Genomic DNA, 16,553 nt, shown 5'->3' with positions numbered 1-16,553 from the left:
GGCATCATAAGGGCAAAATGAGAGCAAGCACTTAGCAAGGTAGCTTAGCACCTTGTTAATGCTCAGTAAAAGTTAGCTGGTATTAGCATCATCAACACTGTCGGTTTCTAAGTTGCTAAAAGTATTCCACAAGCCTTTCTCTCTCCCTAGATCCCCCTTTTAAAAAAATATTTAAATGTTTATTTATTTTTGAGAGAGAGAGAGAGCGCAAGTGGAAAGGGGCAGAGAGAGAGGAAGACACAGAATCCGAAGCAGGCTGCAGGCTGTAGGCTCCAAGCTGTCAGCACAAAGCCTGACATGGGGCTTGAGCTCACAAAATGTGAGATCCTGACCTGAGCCAAAGTCGGACGCTTAACCGACTGAGCCACCCAGGCGCCCCACTCTAGATCCCCCTTTAAGAACAAGTCATGTGTTCCACGTATCACAACCTCCTTAGCGCCCAGAGATACATGTTTGAGGGAGCGAGAGACCATTGGACCCTCAAAAGGTATTCATATAATCCCCTTGCGATAAAATATTTCTAATGAAAGATGTATTAAAAATGCCCCCCAAACAAGCCTTCCTCCCTGATTTCCAATCACCAGTTAGGTTCTGGTGGAAGGTCTGGGGGGGACTCCTCACCTCTGCTTCCCTCTCCCACTTGCAGATGATGGGATTTGAGACCCTTAAAGCCCAGACTCACTAGCAGCATGAGGCAGCGGGGACGGCCACACAGTTCACTGGAAATATAATGGAAATATACTTCTATGTAATTTTAAATTCCCTGGTAGCCACATTAAAAAGTAAAACAAACAGGGAAATTCATTTTAATAACATAGCATTTACAATTTAAAAACATACACATGATGTTTAAGTCAGTATATACAAAATATTTCAAAATGAAATGGATATGAAATTAATGTGGCATTTTATATTCTTTTTTCATGTAAATCTTTAAAATACAGTATTTATCTTACACTTCCAGAACACATTAGTTTGGACTAGCCACACTGGGAATGCTCAACGGCCACATGTGGCTAGTGGTTACCTTAGTGAACAGCATCTAGTGGGGAACTGAGATTCTAGATATAGGGTCAGAGTGACAAAGCATGACTTTTTGAAATGCAAACCTACAGTCCTTCCTCTTCTTTAAAAATAAATAAATACTTCCAATGACTTCCTGCTGTTATGGAGAAAAACCAATTCATTAAGAGGCTCACAAGTCCGAGGTTCTGGCCCTTTCGTACTTCTATGGACTAATGTTTGTTTAAACCACCTTAAGTCTCTGGCCTGTGCACATCATTTTAGAAGACCTCTGTGGGTAGTGAGGTGAGACAGGCAAATCATACCAGAATTGCAAGACAAATGAGAAACAACCAAGAAGCTTACTTACTCTCCAGTCCCATAGCCACAACAATCTGGGACCCAGAAGTCTGGGACCCAGAAGAACTACCCTGTGGCTTAGCCCTGGAACAAAAAACAGACTAAGACAAGAAGTGAAGCTAGACATTAGTGGGATCGCTAAGTGGTGTGGGAGCGGATAAGGGTTGTTCTCAGGGTCGTGAAAAGTAATTTTTATAGGGTCATCATACAAATGCAAAAGCATGTGATTACTCAGAAGTGGCAGTAACAGAGGAAAACTTTAGACGCAAACTATGACACGTGCATCAATTAGCCATGCAACCGAAAAAGATGATGTGGTCAACATCATTAACTGAGTCTGAATTCTAGCCTTTAAAAAAAAAAATTAATCTAACATTCCGAATGCATAATCTCTATGTGTATCAAGAGAAGTGAAATGATATGAAAAACCTATAAGCATGCACAGAGTTCCAACTTATCCAACTCATAACTCATTACAAAACTGTACTAGAGCATACTTACTTAACAGCACAGAGGCTCCAGCAAGGAACCCAGAATCTAGATGTAGGGTCAGAGTGATAAAGCAAGAGGATGACTTTTTAAAATGCAAAGAGGAACTCTTTCATAGAATATGAATATTATTTTTCCAAAATGTGTATTTTAGAAATGCCATATCCGGGCAAAGTTAATTTCTTATCAATCCCTATTTAATAAATGCTTTTTTTTTTAATTAAAAAAAAAGTTTTTTAACATTTATTTATTTTTGAGAGAGAGAGAGAGAGAGAGAGAGTGGAGGAGGGGCAGAGACAGAGGGAGACACAGAATCTGAAGCAAGCTCCAGAATCTGAGCTGTCAGCACAGAGCCCAACGCCAGGCTTGAACTCATGAACCGTGAAATCAAGACCTGAGCCGACTGAGCCACCCAGGTGTCCCTTAATAAATGCTTCTAATAAGAAATATAATAGACTTAAATATTAGTGACTTTTACTTAAATTAGAAGAATTATCCTTTTACAGCATGGTTCATACTTCTTCAAGATACAAATGACTTGATATGTAATATATTGTGATGATATGGATGCAGTTTTGCTTCTCAAAACAGAAGAGTTAATATTTAGAGACTGTCCTTCCTTGGAGTGCTACCAAAAAAATTGTGTATATATGTAAAAAGTTACATATTTTAATATAAATATTATTAACAACACACACACACACACACACGTACACATACTTCATTAAATACTCATTTTGGATCCAAAAAGACTAAAGGAAATTTTCTAGTACATAAAAGAATACAACAAAGAAAATGTTGCCAGGTTATCTGCTGTTTCTATGAAGGATAAGGACGTTTTGCCAAGAGGCATAAGACTAATTCCTTTAAATGTTCTTAAAACACAAACAGCCACATAACCTAGAATAGGTAATTGTCTGGAAGCGTGGGATAAAATGTCTTGGACTCCAGTGTTTTAATTTTTTTTTTATGTTTATTTATTTTTGAGAGACAGAGAGACAGAGCATGAGCGGGGGAGGGGCAGAGAGAGAGGGAGACACAGAATCGGAAGCAGGCTCCAGGCTCTGAGCTGTCAGCACAGAACCCGATGTGGGGCTCAAACCCACAAACTGCGGGATCATGACCTGAGCTGAAGTCGGACGTTTAACCGACTGAGCCACCGAGGCACCCCCAGACTCCAGTTATTTTAAACTGAATTAATAAGGAAAGAATACCCTATACAATTATAGAAAGTAAACTAGAGAAATTACAAAAAGGATGAAAATCTTTATGAATGCTTCCTGAAAGCACCGTTTTTATAAGAAAAAGAAGGAAAACCATATATCCTTCTTTGTTATAAGGATAAATCAGGAACAATGAAAATGTTTATCAACAGAGGACAAGGGCAACTTTTTAAGAGTTTCTAAGCTTTAGCAATGTGAATGTTTCACGTTTTCAAGACATAAAATTAATAAGGAGGGAAAAACTAAAATTGAAGATAAACAGAAGTAAAATACACCAAACTGGTAACATAAATAGGGAAAATTAATTCTACCAACTTTTAAATACATTATCTTGGGGCGCCTGGGTGGCTCAGCTGGTTACGTGACCAGCTCTTGATTTCAGCTCAGGTCATGACCTTATGGTTCATGAGTTGGAGCCCCACATCGGGCTCTGTGGTGACAGTGTGGAGCCTGCTTGGGATTCTCTGTGTCTCTCTCTCTCTGCCATTCCCTCAAGCTCTCTTTCATTCTCAAAAATAAATAAATAAATTTAAAACAAAACCACAACATTATCTGTAAATCTGTAAAGTCATAGTGAGATACATTCTAAAGATAAATGGAGTGCCAAGATATCTTAAACTTTACTCAGTTGGTTTATTGATGGTTGTAATATATCATAATTAAAAAGATTTTTTTTAATGTTTACTTATTTTTGAGAGAGAGACAGAGGGAGCGAGTGGGGGAGGGGCAGAGAGGCAGGGAGACACAGAATCAGAAGCAGGCTCCAGGCTCGGAGCTGTCAGCACAGAGCCCGACGTGGGGCTCGAACTCAAAAACCGGGAGATCATGACCTGAGCCGAAGTCGGACACCCAACCGACTGAGCCACCCAGGCGCCCCTGACATCCTAATTTTTTTTTTTTAATTTATACATATTATATATGGCAAAGCAAGTAAATATATTAGTAGCATAGTGAGGGGCGCCTGGGTGGCTCAGTTGGTTAAGCGCCCAACTCTTGTTTTTAGCTCAGGACATGATCCCAGGGTTCATGTGTTGGAGCCCCGCATTGGGCTTTGTGCTGACAACACGGAGCCTGCTTGGGATCCTCTGTCTCCCCCTCTCTCTCTGCTCCTCCCCCACTAGCTCTCTCAGTCTCTTTCTCTCAAAATAAATTAACTTAAAAAAAATAGTATAGTGGATCATTAGGAACCAAGATCATTACTGCAAGAGACAAAACATAAATATTTAAGAAGTTAAAGTAAAAAAAAACCAAAACACCGAACGCGTGTGATCCCACAAGAATGGCTGGCTCTCAGAAGGGACTTACTTCTTGGCAATACTGCAAGATGTCTTCCTTGGTGCCGATGCACGTTTTGGTCCCCGATGGATCGGACTCCCATTTCCCATTCTGCACGTTCATGTGCATGTTCAGCTTGCCACAGAACATGGCAACCTGGGGTTCCGCAAGCAAGCCAGCATTGCCGTCAGTGGGCACCTAGAAAAAGAAGTTTAGGTTAGTTATCCAAATCCACAGCTCCGCGGATGGGCTTGGGGAAGGGTGGTAAAGAGGAACCTGGCACAGAGAGGTACCAAAAATAGTTTATTCTCGCTTTCGGAGGTTCCTCCAAGCAGGGATTAGCCTTGCCTTCAACGTTCCTTTGAGTTAAGTAGAATGTGTGTTACCTTTATCTCCAGCCACCTACAATATAGTGCTTTTTTCACACTGAAACACAGGAATTAACAAGATGGAGAAGAATGTATTCACTGAAAAGTGTATGCGATTCCCCACAGCAGATTCTGCCGTGCCTCCTGAAAAGGTTCTGAAAATAAAATAAGGTGTTTTTCTGAAATAAATATAATCACCCTGAAGGAAACCGTATTCTCCTAATCATCTCCAACGGACTCACACAAAGAACAATGCCAAGTCCCTGCCTGATGACCAGGTCTAAGAATAAGGTTGCACAGTGCCTCCTGGAGCAGACGCCATGGTGTTAGTGTGCTTATTAGCTAGCCAAGTGGACATTATGATCGTTTGAACATAAAAACTACTGTAGGATTTGCCATGCACAAATGTGACTGAATATGTCGGCCATTCCAATGGTTTTCCCCCGAATATTCTCTGGTTATCACTCTCTCAGGTCTTAAGAATAGATTAAGGGTGCTGGAGTCTCATCTCCCCAACTTTGCTATGGAAGGACGCAGACTCTCCGAGACTGTCAGAGTATCTGCTGTGTAGTAAGCTCTTAGTAGGTCTTGGCCATTACCACTGGAGGCAATATACCATTTGACCAAAATAAAGGAAAACGTTGCCCTTCTGTATTTCCAAAGCCTTCTGTGCACGGGTATTACCTTCACATAAACATTAAAATATTTTTTTTCATATAAATATTTTAAAAAGGGAAAATGGACGTTCTGAAACGCCAAGAAGAGAGATAACAGCGAGGGATAAAAAAAATAAATAAATCCACAGGAGTAAAAAGCGTTATTTGAAACCAGGGAATCAAAAGACACATTAAGCAAAGTAATTCCTCCTTTGTTAAAGCCAGCTGCTAAGGAAGCGTGTGAGACCCGTGTCGAGAAGAGTTAACTGCCACCAGAAGCCATTCATGCAGCCAAGGACTGGAGGATTCTATAATAAAGCGTATCATTTCTAAAAATTGTTCACAGGAGGGAATAAAAAACAAAATACTAAAATTGCACTGAGAGATTTCAGTTAAGAAATAGCTTCTTGACATTTCTTCCCACAGAAATGTAAAAATAGATCAAACATCTGTCCGTTCTAGTCATCTTCATATATATTTTGTCCAACCACAGCAGAAGATCTGTTGTTTAAAAAAGAAAAAAACAATCTTGCACTGAACCCAGCTGAGACCCATCACAGACCTGAGTGCAAGAGCTCCTGGCAGAATCTCTAGAATCGTATTTCAGGTAACATTTTCTCCATGTCTAATTGTACTCTGTAAGGCATACCAAACAGAATTTGGCCTCGACATTGCCAGATGGAACAAAACAGCAGCTGAGGTCACGGCATCGGGTCATCAACAAGAAGAGCTGGGCCCCTTGCACACCTCCCACAATTTCCAAGCCGGAACCTGGGAGGCTCATTCTCCAACAGATGCAAAAAGCAGTCTAAGGAGAATGCTCCACAAACTTAAGTTTCACAGCTTTCCTGAGGGCATAGCAGGAAGTTCAAAACCTTGATTCTAAAAATCAGAATACAAATTTTGCCAATTTTATTGAAGGAAGGAGGAAGATAATGACACTGCAAGAAAGGCAGACAATAATCAGGCACCTATAGGTAAGGCCCTGTATTAGAGACTATGAAGGTTATAAAGATATTTTTAATATATAAAATTTACTTATTCATACGTAAAATATAAGTCTCGCCATCAGGGCATGTACAATCTAGTAATGAAATCACCACTGGATTCCCCATGATACTTTACTCTGCTCAAACTCATTCCTTGTCCCCAAGATCTCCAGTCTTAGCAGAATCTTGGTAACTTATCTCTAACTGAACAGAGAGACTATTGATTCCCCCAGCACAGTTGGTAATTATTTTATTGAATTTCCCCCTTGCTGGCTCAAAATTTCTCTGTACCTCAGACTCTCCACAATCTGTTCACTACAGGCTTCTACATCCTCGCCAGTAAAAGTGCCCTTCATTCTGTACCTTCTCCTCAAGAACACTTCAGTGCCACTTTCTCTCCCTGTGGCAGCCGGCCTCCAACAAGGCCCCCAAGGATCCCTGCCTCCTGGTGTTCAAGCTCTTGTCAGTGCTATCCCCTAATGCGTAGAAGTCTGTCTGTGCAACAAATAGAATATGACAAAAAATCATATATGACTTCCAAGGAAAGGTCAAAAAAGGCACCCCGGCGTCTTTCTTGCTCTCTGGGATCCCTCGCGTTGGGAGAAGGTCAGCTGCCATGTCGTACTGACATTCAGGCAGCTCTACGGAGGGGCCCACGTAATGAGATGCGGAACCGAGGCCTCCGTGTCAACAGCCTACAGCCACATCAAGCCTTCACGACTGCAGTCCTGGCTGGCATGACTGAAACCTGGAGCCAGAACCACCCAGAAGACACTCCCAAATTCCTGACCCACAGAAACTGAGAGACTGAATGTTTGTTTTTTTTTTAAATCATTACATTTGGGGTAACCGGCTACACAGCAGCAGATACCTAACAAGCTCTTTCTTTCCCAGCCCCATGAGGCATCCACAAATAGCCTTTGATCTCCTCTACTGAAAAAAGCAAACAACAGACAAAAGAAAAAAACAACAAAAAAAAACCCCACAAAACTTCCTCCATTCTCTTATCCTCCAGAGCAGAGGGTGAATAAATTTCTTCTGCTGGGGGCCAGATAGTAAATATCTTACGTTTTGTGAGCCAGTCTCTGCTGTGACTACTCAACCCTCGGACAACACGCAAATGGGTGTGGCTGTTTTACAACAAAACTGTATTTACAATGCAGGCAGTCCGCCAAATTCGGCCAATGGGCCGTCATTTCCCTGTCCCTTTTCTAGAAGAACTATCTTCCTCCCATTTCTTCCAACAAATTATATGAGCTGGTGATTTCAACACTCACTGACACCACCTTCTCGCCTGCCCCGTAGACCCCCTGGTGTCTGCTTTACATTCCACCCATCAACTCAGATTGCCTTCTCAAAGCTTGCATAGGACCTCTGCAGAAACCAAATAGGCTTTTTCTTCAGTACCTGTTGCTTTTCAACTTCTTTGCCATTGACGAATTCTTCCTTGTGAGTCTTTTCCCTCGGCCTCTGTTGGAATGAACAGAGGTCTCCTTACCCCTTTGATTAACCCATTACTAACTCACAAGCCTTCAATTCCATAGCAGAAGACATTCCTAAAGATGCGGGGGGGGGGGGGTGGTCGCTTCTCTTCTACCTTCCTTACAAAAGTCTTCATGATCTCTTCGAACCCCTCACTACAGAGAGGCGACTCCAATGAAACCACAACAGTTGTAAAGGGCAGCAATTAACATTTCTTTATGAGGACCCAACACGTGCTAGGCACTGAACTAGTTCTGGGAACAAAGCGGTAAATCAGGCCAAGTCCTTGCCTTGACAACAGGGTGTCCACCCACCCCAGTTGGCCTGGGACTGTGGGGTTTCCAGGATGCAAGACTTTTAAGTGCTGAAACTGGGAAAGTCCCTGGCAGGCTGAGACAACGTCATCCTACGGGACAAACACATTGAGTAGATGTGTTTCCTTTGTTCCTACCTTGACTTCTTCTTTTTTATTTCTTCCATTCTGCACTTCGTCATCCTTCCCTCTTTCTGACTTTATAGTTATTTTGATGTCATCAGAGTGTGTGTTTGCACAAGCCCACTACCAAATGGTGGTAATCTTTCTCACATCTCAAATGAATGGATTATGGCTCTATCATATTACTGGAAAACATTTTTAATTGCCTTATGATCTCTTTCATTGAACAACGGCAGTTAAGGCCAGAAGATACATGTTTCACTTCCTTTTGGATTTTCCATTAGATGAGATCTAATCTTTTTTCTTTTTTAATATGCATTTGTTTATTTTGAGAGAGAGAAAGAGCAAGCAGGGAAGGAGCAGAGAGAGGGAGACAGAGGATCTGAAGAAGGTTCTATACTGACAGCAGAGAGCCCAATGCGGGGCTTGAACTCACAAACCACGAGATCATGACCTGAGCCAAAGTCGGATGCTTAACTGACTGAGCCACCCACATGCCCCCAGATGAGATCTAATGTTAACTTTAAAAAATAACTATGGTGAGTCATGACCATTAACATGCTCCATTTGCTGACGGTGGACATTGTTTAATAGTCCAAACTTTGATTCCTCAATAATTAGGGCAAATTATTATACTAGAAATTACAAAATTGGCGGTATGTATACATCTGTTACATTTGACATTACAAGAGGCCCTTCACAAATTAATACTTAATTCACAGAAACATGTTTCTCGGGCAAAAATTCTCTCCCAAAGCAATACCTACCAGCTGTGTATGAGATCACAGCAATTAGCTGGGAAATGCAAACAGAACAAGAAGCTTTTCTCTTCTTACCGAAGCCCACCTGCAAAGAATTCCACGTTTTAAGTAACATTTTCCTGGCTCTGCTAATTAAAAGAAGAACGACCCATAAGGATCCTCACCTGCATTAAATAACGGATTTAAGAAACAAAGCCCGGCTGCCAAAAGCAGTCCCCTCTCTGGCATCCAGCCAGAGGGAAACCATCGCCAGCCAAGATGGTCACACAGGAGAGAATACTGAGCCATCATCTAAGGGCCTGACAGTTTTACTCAAATCCCTTTTTCTGAATGAAGCCTTAAAAAGTGGCTTATTAAATTATTCACAAGGTCCAATTCAGGACCTGTTAACATGGGCAGTCTTAAAACTGAAATCATCTGGTCCCAGAGGAAGTCATTTGCTGCCAGTGAAAATGCATATTCTGTCAAAGTCATCCTAAAAATAAATATTCCTCCTTTTGGGGTGCCTGGCTGGTTTAGTCGGTGAAGTGTCCAACGCTTGGTTTTGGCTCAAGTCATGATCTCCAGGTTTGTGGGTGCAAGCCCCATGTCGGGCTCTGCACTGATGTGCAGAGCCTGCTTGCGGTTCTCTCTCCTTCCCCCTCTCTCTCTGCCCCTCCCCTGCATGTGCACACACTCTCTCTCAAAGTAAATAATTAATTAATTTAAAAAAAAACTTTACTCCTTTAAACAGAAAAGAAATACAAAATTCTAGTAGATGGGAAATACAGCCACTTAAATAATGATTATATTTTAATTTTGTTTTCATTTGAACACTAAGGTAACTTAAGGTTACTTCGTGGAAATCCAAGGTAACACCTACAAGACTGGAACCCTGGCATAACTGGCCATTCGTGGTGCACGCATTTCTGAGAGACTGAAAATGAAGATAATTCTTGTAAATGGAATGACTTTCCACTGACATCATAAGACCAGAGACGCTTTCCCATGGGAAAACAGTGTTCAGTGACAATGAACAAAATAACTGGCTAAAACAAAGGTGCGTCCACACGCTGCCTCAAAAGCAACAGCCTGTTACAGAATGTCTGAACTACAGAGACCTAATGACCTAAAAATGCTGTAAATCTTTTAAAAACAATCCTTGGCTACCAGAAAAATACTGTAGGGCCTTAATATATAGGATACTGATACTGAAGTGAAAATGGACTTTCAAAGCAAGTTAGCTAGAAAAGGGGTTTAAAAGCGCTTACGGGGAAATTAAACAGAAAGAAACATATTTACCTAGTTTAGCCCATCCCTGGAGGTGAACCTGGAAACCTACACCAAGAACTGATGCACTTTGCAAGGGCAAAACCAGCTTCTCCAACAAGGTCCCCTGCAGTCTTTCACACTGGGTGTTCCCTTTCCCAAAAAAGTTTCTCTATTATCATCAAGGAGATCAAAATTCCTTATAGAGCTGGCTTGGCAGACATGCTCCCACGCAGTCCTGACTAAAAGGGAAAGGGAACAAGGAACGCTCTGTTTTGCTGGCTGAAAAGTCCTGCTTGGCAAGAAGAGGGCAGGGATCCATAGCTTAGTTGCATCCGTGGATTTATGTAATTTTAGGGGTTGTGGCTAATGAAAACCATCTGGTTTGTGCATTTAAACGGACTTCTCACTGGTCTGAATGGCCAGCCTCATACCGTCCTATTTAATCAGTTCACGATTTCCCCCGGGGCCCCGGATTCTTGTACAGTATCTTTTTAAAAGCACGCAGCGATACCATTTCAATCACATGCAAGGTTTCCTCACGTAAACACAGTCTTCCCTTAACCTGGGCATAACTCAATTATACCCCACAAAATTACCTTAAGTTTACTTTTAAAACATTCAGATTTTTCCATGTTCAATGTAATTATAACTGTTCCCTAAGAATCACAATCGAGGGGATGTGAGAGTGAACCCCTTTCAAGGGGAAACGCAGTACGTTTACACTTAACATAAACAAATTCGCATTCTCCAAAGGAAAAGACTATTCCCTTGAAATGCCCCCCCCCCCAAAATCATAAGCAGAACCATAACATCCGCAATTGCCCACTTTGTGTCTAAAACAGGGCAACGGGACATTGAAATTAAGATTCCTAGAACTGAAGAATCTGTAAAATCACCCATTCCAATTCTAAAGAGAAGGAAAAGGCTCTGATAAGGATTCATCTGAGGCCACAGTGTCACGAAGACCAAAGGGTGGGGGTTGGGCCTACTCCATCAAGGTTTTGTTTACATGACCAGGATGACTCTCAAGTTAAAACAGAAAATTGAAATTTTCCTAGCTTTTGCCCCCTGTGTGTGGGTGCACGTACTTGCCGGGGGAAAGAATGGAGAGGCCAGTCAACGCATACGGAAAAACGAAATGTGATTAGAGAAACTGTACACAGTTTTGATTTACCTGTGTGGAGAGTAGACAAATTCATTACACCCACCGTCTGCTGCACAATTATTTCAGATCTCCAGTTTCAGGCCAACAATGATTTGCCGCAAGACAGAAAAGATTCTTTCTGAGAACTAATCTGCAGATTTCACTCCTTGAAATTTGACTTTTTTTTTTTTTTTTTTTTTTTTAAGTAGGCTTCATGCCCAGCTCAGAGCCCAACACAGGGCTTAAACTCACGACCCTGATATAAGACCTGAGCTGAGATCAAGAGTCAGACGCTTAAAAGACGGAGCCACCCAGGCACCCCAAAATCTGACATTCTTTTTGGAACACTGTTGACCTGGCTTCAAATGACAAGTTATCCCTCTTTGATGAGTACATCGTCTCTGTTGATATGGTAAAGTTAATTCTTATATAGGGACCCACACAATGGAGACCACCCCAGTGGCCGGGGCCCACAGCACAAATCTAAACCTAAATCAGCCGGCACTTAAGGGAAAACACCTGTCCGGGAATTTTAACGTACACCATTCACAAGGTGCCAACTAAGCTTTAGCTAGTTTACTTGACCTTCGAAAAGAGGACCTGCTAGCTTTATAAGGAAATTTCCCACTTCGGCCAATTATGCCTGTTTCCGGACTGCCTCTTCTAAAGCTCTTTAAAACTCTTTCTTTCCCCAAATCCCTGGGAACACAGTGCTCCCCCAATTCATGGGCTCTTTTCTTTTGAAGGACATCCAACTCATAACCTAAAATGTTTTAGTTTTGTCATTTGACAATATCAAGCTTTTCTCTCTGCCCAAAAGACGGATATTCTAAACCAGGCCCCAAGCCCCTTCCATTTCATAGCAAGTCCAGTAAATAATTCTTGCTGCTTGTGGCCAGTATCAGGAGCTCTCTCAACAGAAACCTTTGCTATTCAGTACCCACCAAATTAAATTATCAACATTTAAAGCATGAATTTTAGGCAGGCCCAAGAAAGAGTGATGTCCATTGTCTAGAACAGCTGTAATACTGGAATTAAAAAAAAATAGCGCTTCATAGATGGCAATCAAACTATATGCCTAAAAAATAACTATCTAATTAATGCCCATTTAGTCCTAAACAGTAAATGTTTTATATTTGATATGTAGTATATTTAGACCACATGCTTATATATATCATATATACTATGCCCTATATTTGTCTAATGTACTTACACTGGTAATAGTCAAAAAAATTTTTTTTAATTTTTTTTAAATGTTTTTATTTATTTTTGAGACACAGAGAGACAGAGCATGAGTAGGGGAGGGGCAGGAAGAGAGGGAGACACAGAATCGGAAGCAGGCTCCAGGCTCTGAGCTGTCAGCACAGAGCCCGATGCGGGGCTTAAACCCACGGACTGTGACATCATGACTTGAGCTGAAGTCGGACGCTTAACTGACTGAGCCACCCAGGCGCCCCTCAAAAATTCTTTCTAAGGTCATTTTGATGTAGAAATCGTTTATCCCTTTAATTCAGTCTTTCCTTGTAAGTTTCACTGGTATGTTTTATATAGTCGCCCGACAACAAACACACAGTTATCACATCTTTATACTATTTTCACTCAGCATTGCTGTCTTATCAGCCTTGACCTTGTGAGCCGGGAGATAGGAAAAGGGGAAGGGGCAAAAATCAAAGCATCTACTTAGGCCTTTCCTTTCATGATCTCATTTGACTGAGAAAAACCGAGATAGTCCCTTTCACATCTGCTTAAATAATCAGAAAAGCTCAAAACCTGCCTAGGAGTCTAATCAAGTCTGTTACTCTACAGCCTATGCTTGCTTTTCTTCATACTAAGCCAGCTGGCATCCCTTCTACTAGTTCTCAAAGCCTTTTTTATTTTTAAATCTTGAATATTATTTTCAAACAACTTTTTCCCACGATGGCAGTAATATTTTCTGGTTCTTTGTTACCGGCTTTTTAAAATATTATTCTTCGAGGAAGTAAAAAGGGGGGAGCAAATCCACAGTGTAAGTGTTTAATCTGCATTTCTGAAATTTAAATTACTAGAACCTAGCGTAATGTTTGGAATCTCCCTTGAAATGCAAATGAAAACTTCCTCCTAAATTTGTTCTTTCCTTAAGTCGGAAGCAGCCAACTGAATCTACAAAGCAGGGGCCCAGAATCCCCAACATTCCAACTGTTAACGTATGCACATCCATCCTTACCTTACTTCATCTATATTTTCAGGGATATATGCATATCGCTGTATATAAACATACTATGCAGCTAGCCAGTGATAGCAGTAAACACACATGCACACACACATGGTTTACTGATGGAGATCAATTAAAGGAAATTTCACATGACAGTGCTTCGTTAAATTTTCATTCTAGACTTAATGCATTTAAGTCCTATTGCTAACCAGCTGGAAGACCTTGAAAGTGGGCTTCTCACAGATGCTGGTTTGAATGACATTCATTGTGAAGAAATTTGATGATAACAAATGGACAGTTTTCCAGTATAATTTCTACTAGTTCTGACAGCTAGGGCACATGAGCGTTCAGTACATAATGCAACACAGAACATTTAAATTCTATTACTCCTCTCCATTGGATTAAAAAAAATTTTTTTTTTAATGTTTTACTTATTTTTGAGACACAGAGAGAGTGGGGGAGGGGCAGAGAGAGAGGAGACACAGAATCAGAAGCAGGCTCCAGGCTCTGACCTGTCAGCACAGATCTTGACTCGGGGCTTGAACTCATGAACCTCGAAATGTCGGATGCTTAACTGACTGAGCCACCTGGGTGCCCCGGTTTTGTTTTGTTTTTTAATTTTTTTAATGTTCATTTCTTTTTGAGAGAGAGAGAGAGAGTACTCCTCTCCATTTTTGACACAAGAACAATTCTATACATGTTCAATTTCCTAAGTTTTACTATTTTCTACCAAATCTGTCCAAACTCAGCCAAGATCAGTGGACCCATAGGCCCGAGCTACATTAAAACGGTTATTATTTTAAGCCACTGAATTTTGGGGTGGGTTGTGGCTTTGCACCATTATTGTTGCAACAGAAACTAATACAGGCATGTATTTGATAGGAATACTAAAATACTAAGTAATAGAATCAGGGCTCAAAATTATTTCAGAAGGTAGAAACTTTTTCAAACTGAATTTTTTAAGTATATACAATATCCTGTATTTTTGCTTGAAATAATTCTTTGAAGTAAGTGCAGGACAGGAAAGGCACAGCTGGGGAGCAGTTCTGTAAGAAAAACTTCCAAAGGTTTTAAGACATGAAAATGAAAGGGGGGGGGGGGGGTTCGGGGGAACAAGCTAACTCACTCTTTTTTATGTTTTACAAATACAAGGCTCCAGATGATCATGGCAAATCTTGCTGTGCCAATTCCCATCTACAAGGACGTATGCACATTTTTAGACAAACATTAAAAAAATTTTTAAAAAAGATTCCTCCAGAGGGTGTGCAATTGAATAAAGGCCACCTCATTTAAAACTGAGTCGGAAGGCCAGAAAGGAGAGGTCTAACTAACACACTATGGATAGTCTTCAATCGAGATGGACAGGAAGAGAGGAACCTCACATGCCCAACAGGAAAAAGCTTACTTTGCTACCCCAGCAGGAGGAGGAATTTCTCCTTGCCTAGCAACAAGCGCAGCCAATAAGAAAATTCCCCAGCTCAGCCACTGAGAAACCACCACTGTGAACTCTTGCTTTCCTTCGAAGGACCTTTACTCAAAGCAGCCCCTCCCAACTGCCCCCTTTTCTCTATATGAAGTAACAGTTTCCGTCCTTTGATCTCCTTTGGTTTGCCACAGCTGGTGTGTCCCAAGATGCAATGCCTCTGCTATTCCCAAATGAACCCATTTTGCTGGTTTAGTTTTAAGGTTGACACGGGAAACAAAATTTTATTCGGGAACTTTATTTTCTTTTATATTTTTAAAATATTTTTCTGAGAGACAGAGAGAGAGAGAGAGAGAGCGCAGGAGAGGAGCAGAGAGCAAGGGAGAGAGAATCCCAAACAGCCTCTGAGCTGTCAGTGCAGAACCTTACAGGAGCTTGAACTCACAAACCACGAGATCATGACCTGAGCCGAAACCAAGGGTCAGATGCTTAACCCACTGAGCCACCCAGGTGCCCCAATCGGACAACTTTTTTTTTAATTTATTTTTTTTTAACGTGTATTTATATTTGAGAGAGAGGGGAGAGGGAGAGAGAACACGTGAGCAGGGAAGGGGCAGAGAGAGAGAGACAGAATCTGAAGCAGGCTCTAAGCTCTGAGCTGTCAGCACAGAGCCCGACATGGGGCTCGAACTCATGACCTGTGAGATCATGACCTGAGACGAAGCTGGCTGCTCAACCGACCGAGCCATCCAGGCGCCCCCCCATCAGGCAACTTTAGAGAAAAGAAGAAAAAATAAACCTGGAAGCCAACATCTGAAGGAACATCACAAGGACAAGTCTATCAATATGACAACAGCGATGGAGAGTGGCTGAGAAGGGACATCAAGCAGACGGCGAGCACCTCATCAAGGAGACACTCAGGTGGACGGAAAACCATCTGTCAGAGTTTCAGAGGAGGCTGCTCCATGGGGTGGGAAGGTGGAAGAGGTTAGAAGTTTTCAGAAGGTTAAAGCAGTAGGATCTTGTGCTCAAACAAAATTCTTTGTGAACCCCTCGTAGCTGGGCACCTCCCCCTCTAAATCTGGATTTCAGCTTCACACAGCTTGTGGAACACTGGTCTCTCCCCAGATTTGCTTTTCTGCTGTCTTTCCTGTTGTTAGCCTATGGGCCTTACTACCCTGTACCTTCGAACACCTTTGCTCCCTTCTGGTACCACATACTTAACACAGTTCTCAAGAAAATGATTATACTGTTGAGTACCCTGAACCGGTTAAGGGTGAACCCCAGCTGTTTGAATGGAAGATACTCGATTTTTCATTTGATTTCACTGTAATTAATGTAAATTAAAAAATTTTCAAGCCCAATGAGTCCTACTATTGAGAAACTTCTAAGGATGTTTACAACTTGAATAAGCAAATCCACTTTTTGAGTGTAAATTTTATCAACTCTTCTCAAAACTTTTCGAGGTAAATTTAGTGTTCCAGTGGAGATTGTGGTGACTTA

General features: G+C 41.4%; 1 protein-coding gene across 7 annotated transcripts in view; it reads right to left on the bottom strand.

Annotated features, from left to right (window-relative positions):
- Positions 1-16,553, bottom strand: part of APP (amyloid beta precursor protein) — a 274,512-nt gene that overhangs the window by 207,262 nt on the left and 50,697 nt on the right. For all 7 annotated transcript variants that reach the window (XM_019467786.2, XM_019467787.2, XM_019467788.2 and 4 more), the window contains exon 2: positions 4,380-4,547. In XM_019467786.2, the coding sequence (XP_019323331.1) occupies positions 4,380-4,547 (168 nt within the window). The remainder of the gene's footprint in view (positions 1-4,379; positions 4,548-16,553) is intronic.

The sequence above is a fragment of the Panthera pardus genome, unplaced genomic scaffold, assembly GCF_024362965.1.
Source record: "Panthera pardus isolate Hobbes unplaced genomic scaffold, ASM2436296v1 HiC_scaffold_16, whole genome shotgun sequence".
NCBI lineage: Eukaryota > Metazoa > Chordata > Mammalia > Carnivora > Felidae > Panthera > Panthera pardus.
The sequence above is the reverse complement of the archived record's forward strand: the minus strand, read 5'-3'. Positions and strand labels throughout refer to the sequence as shown.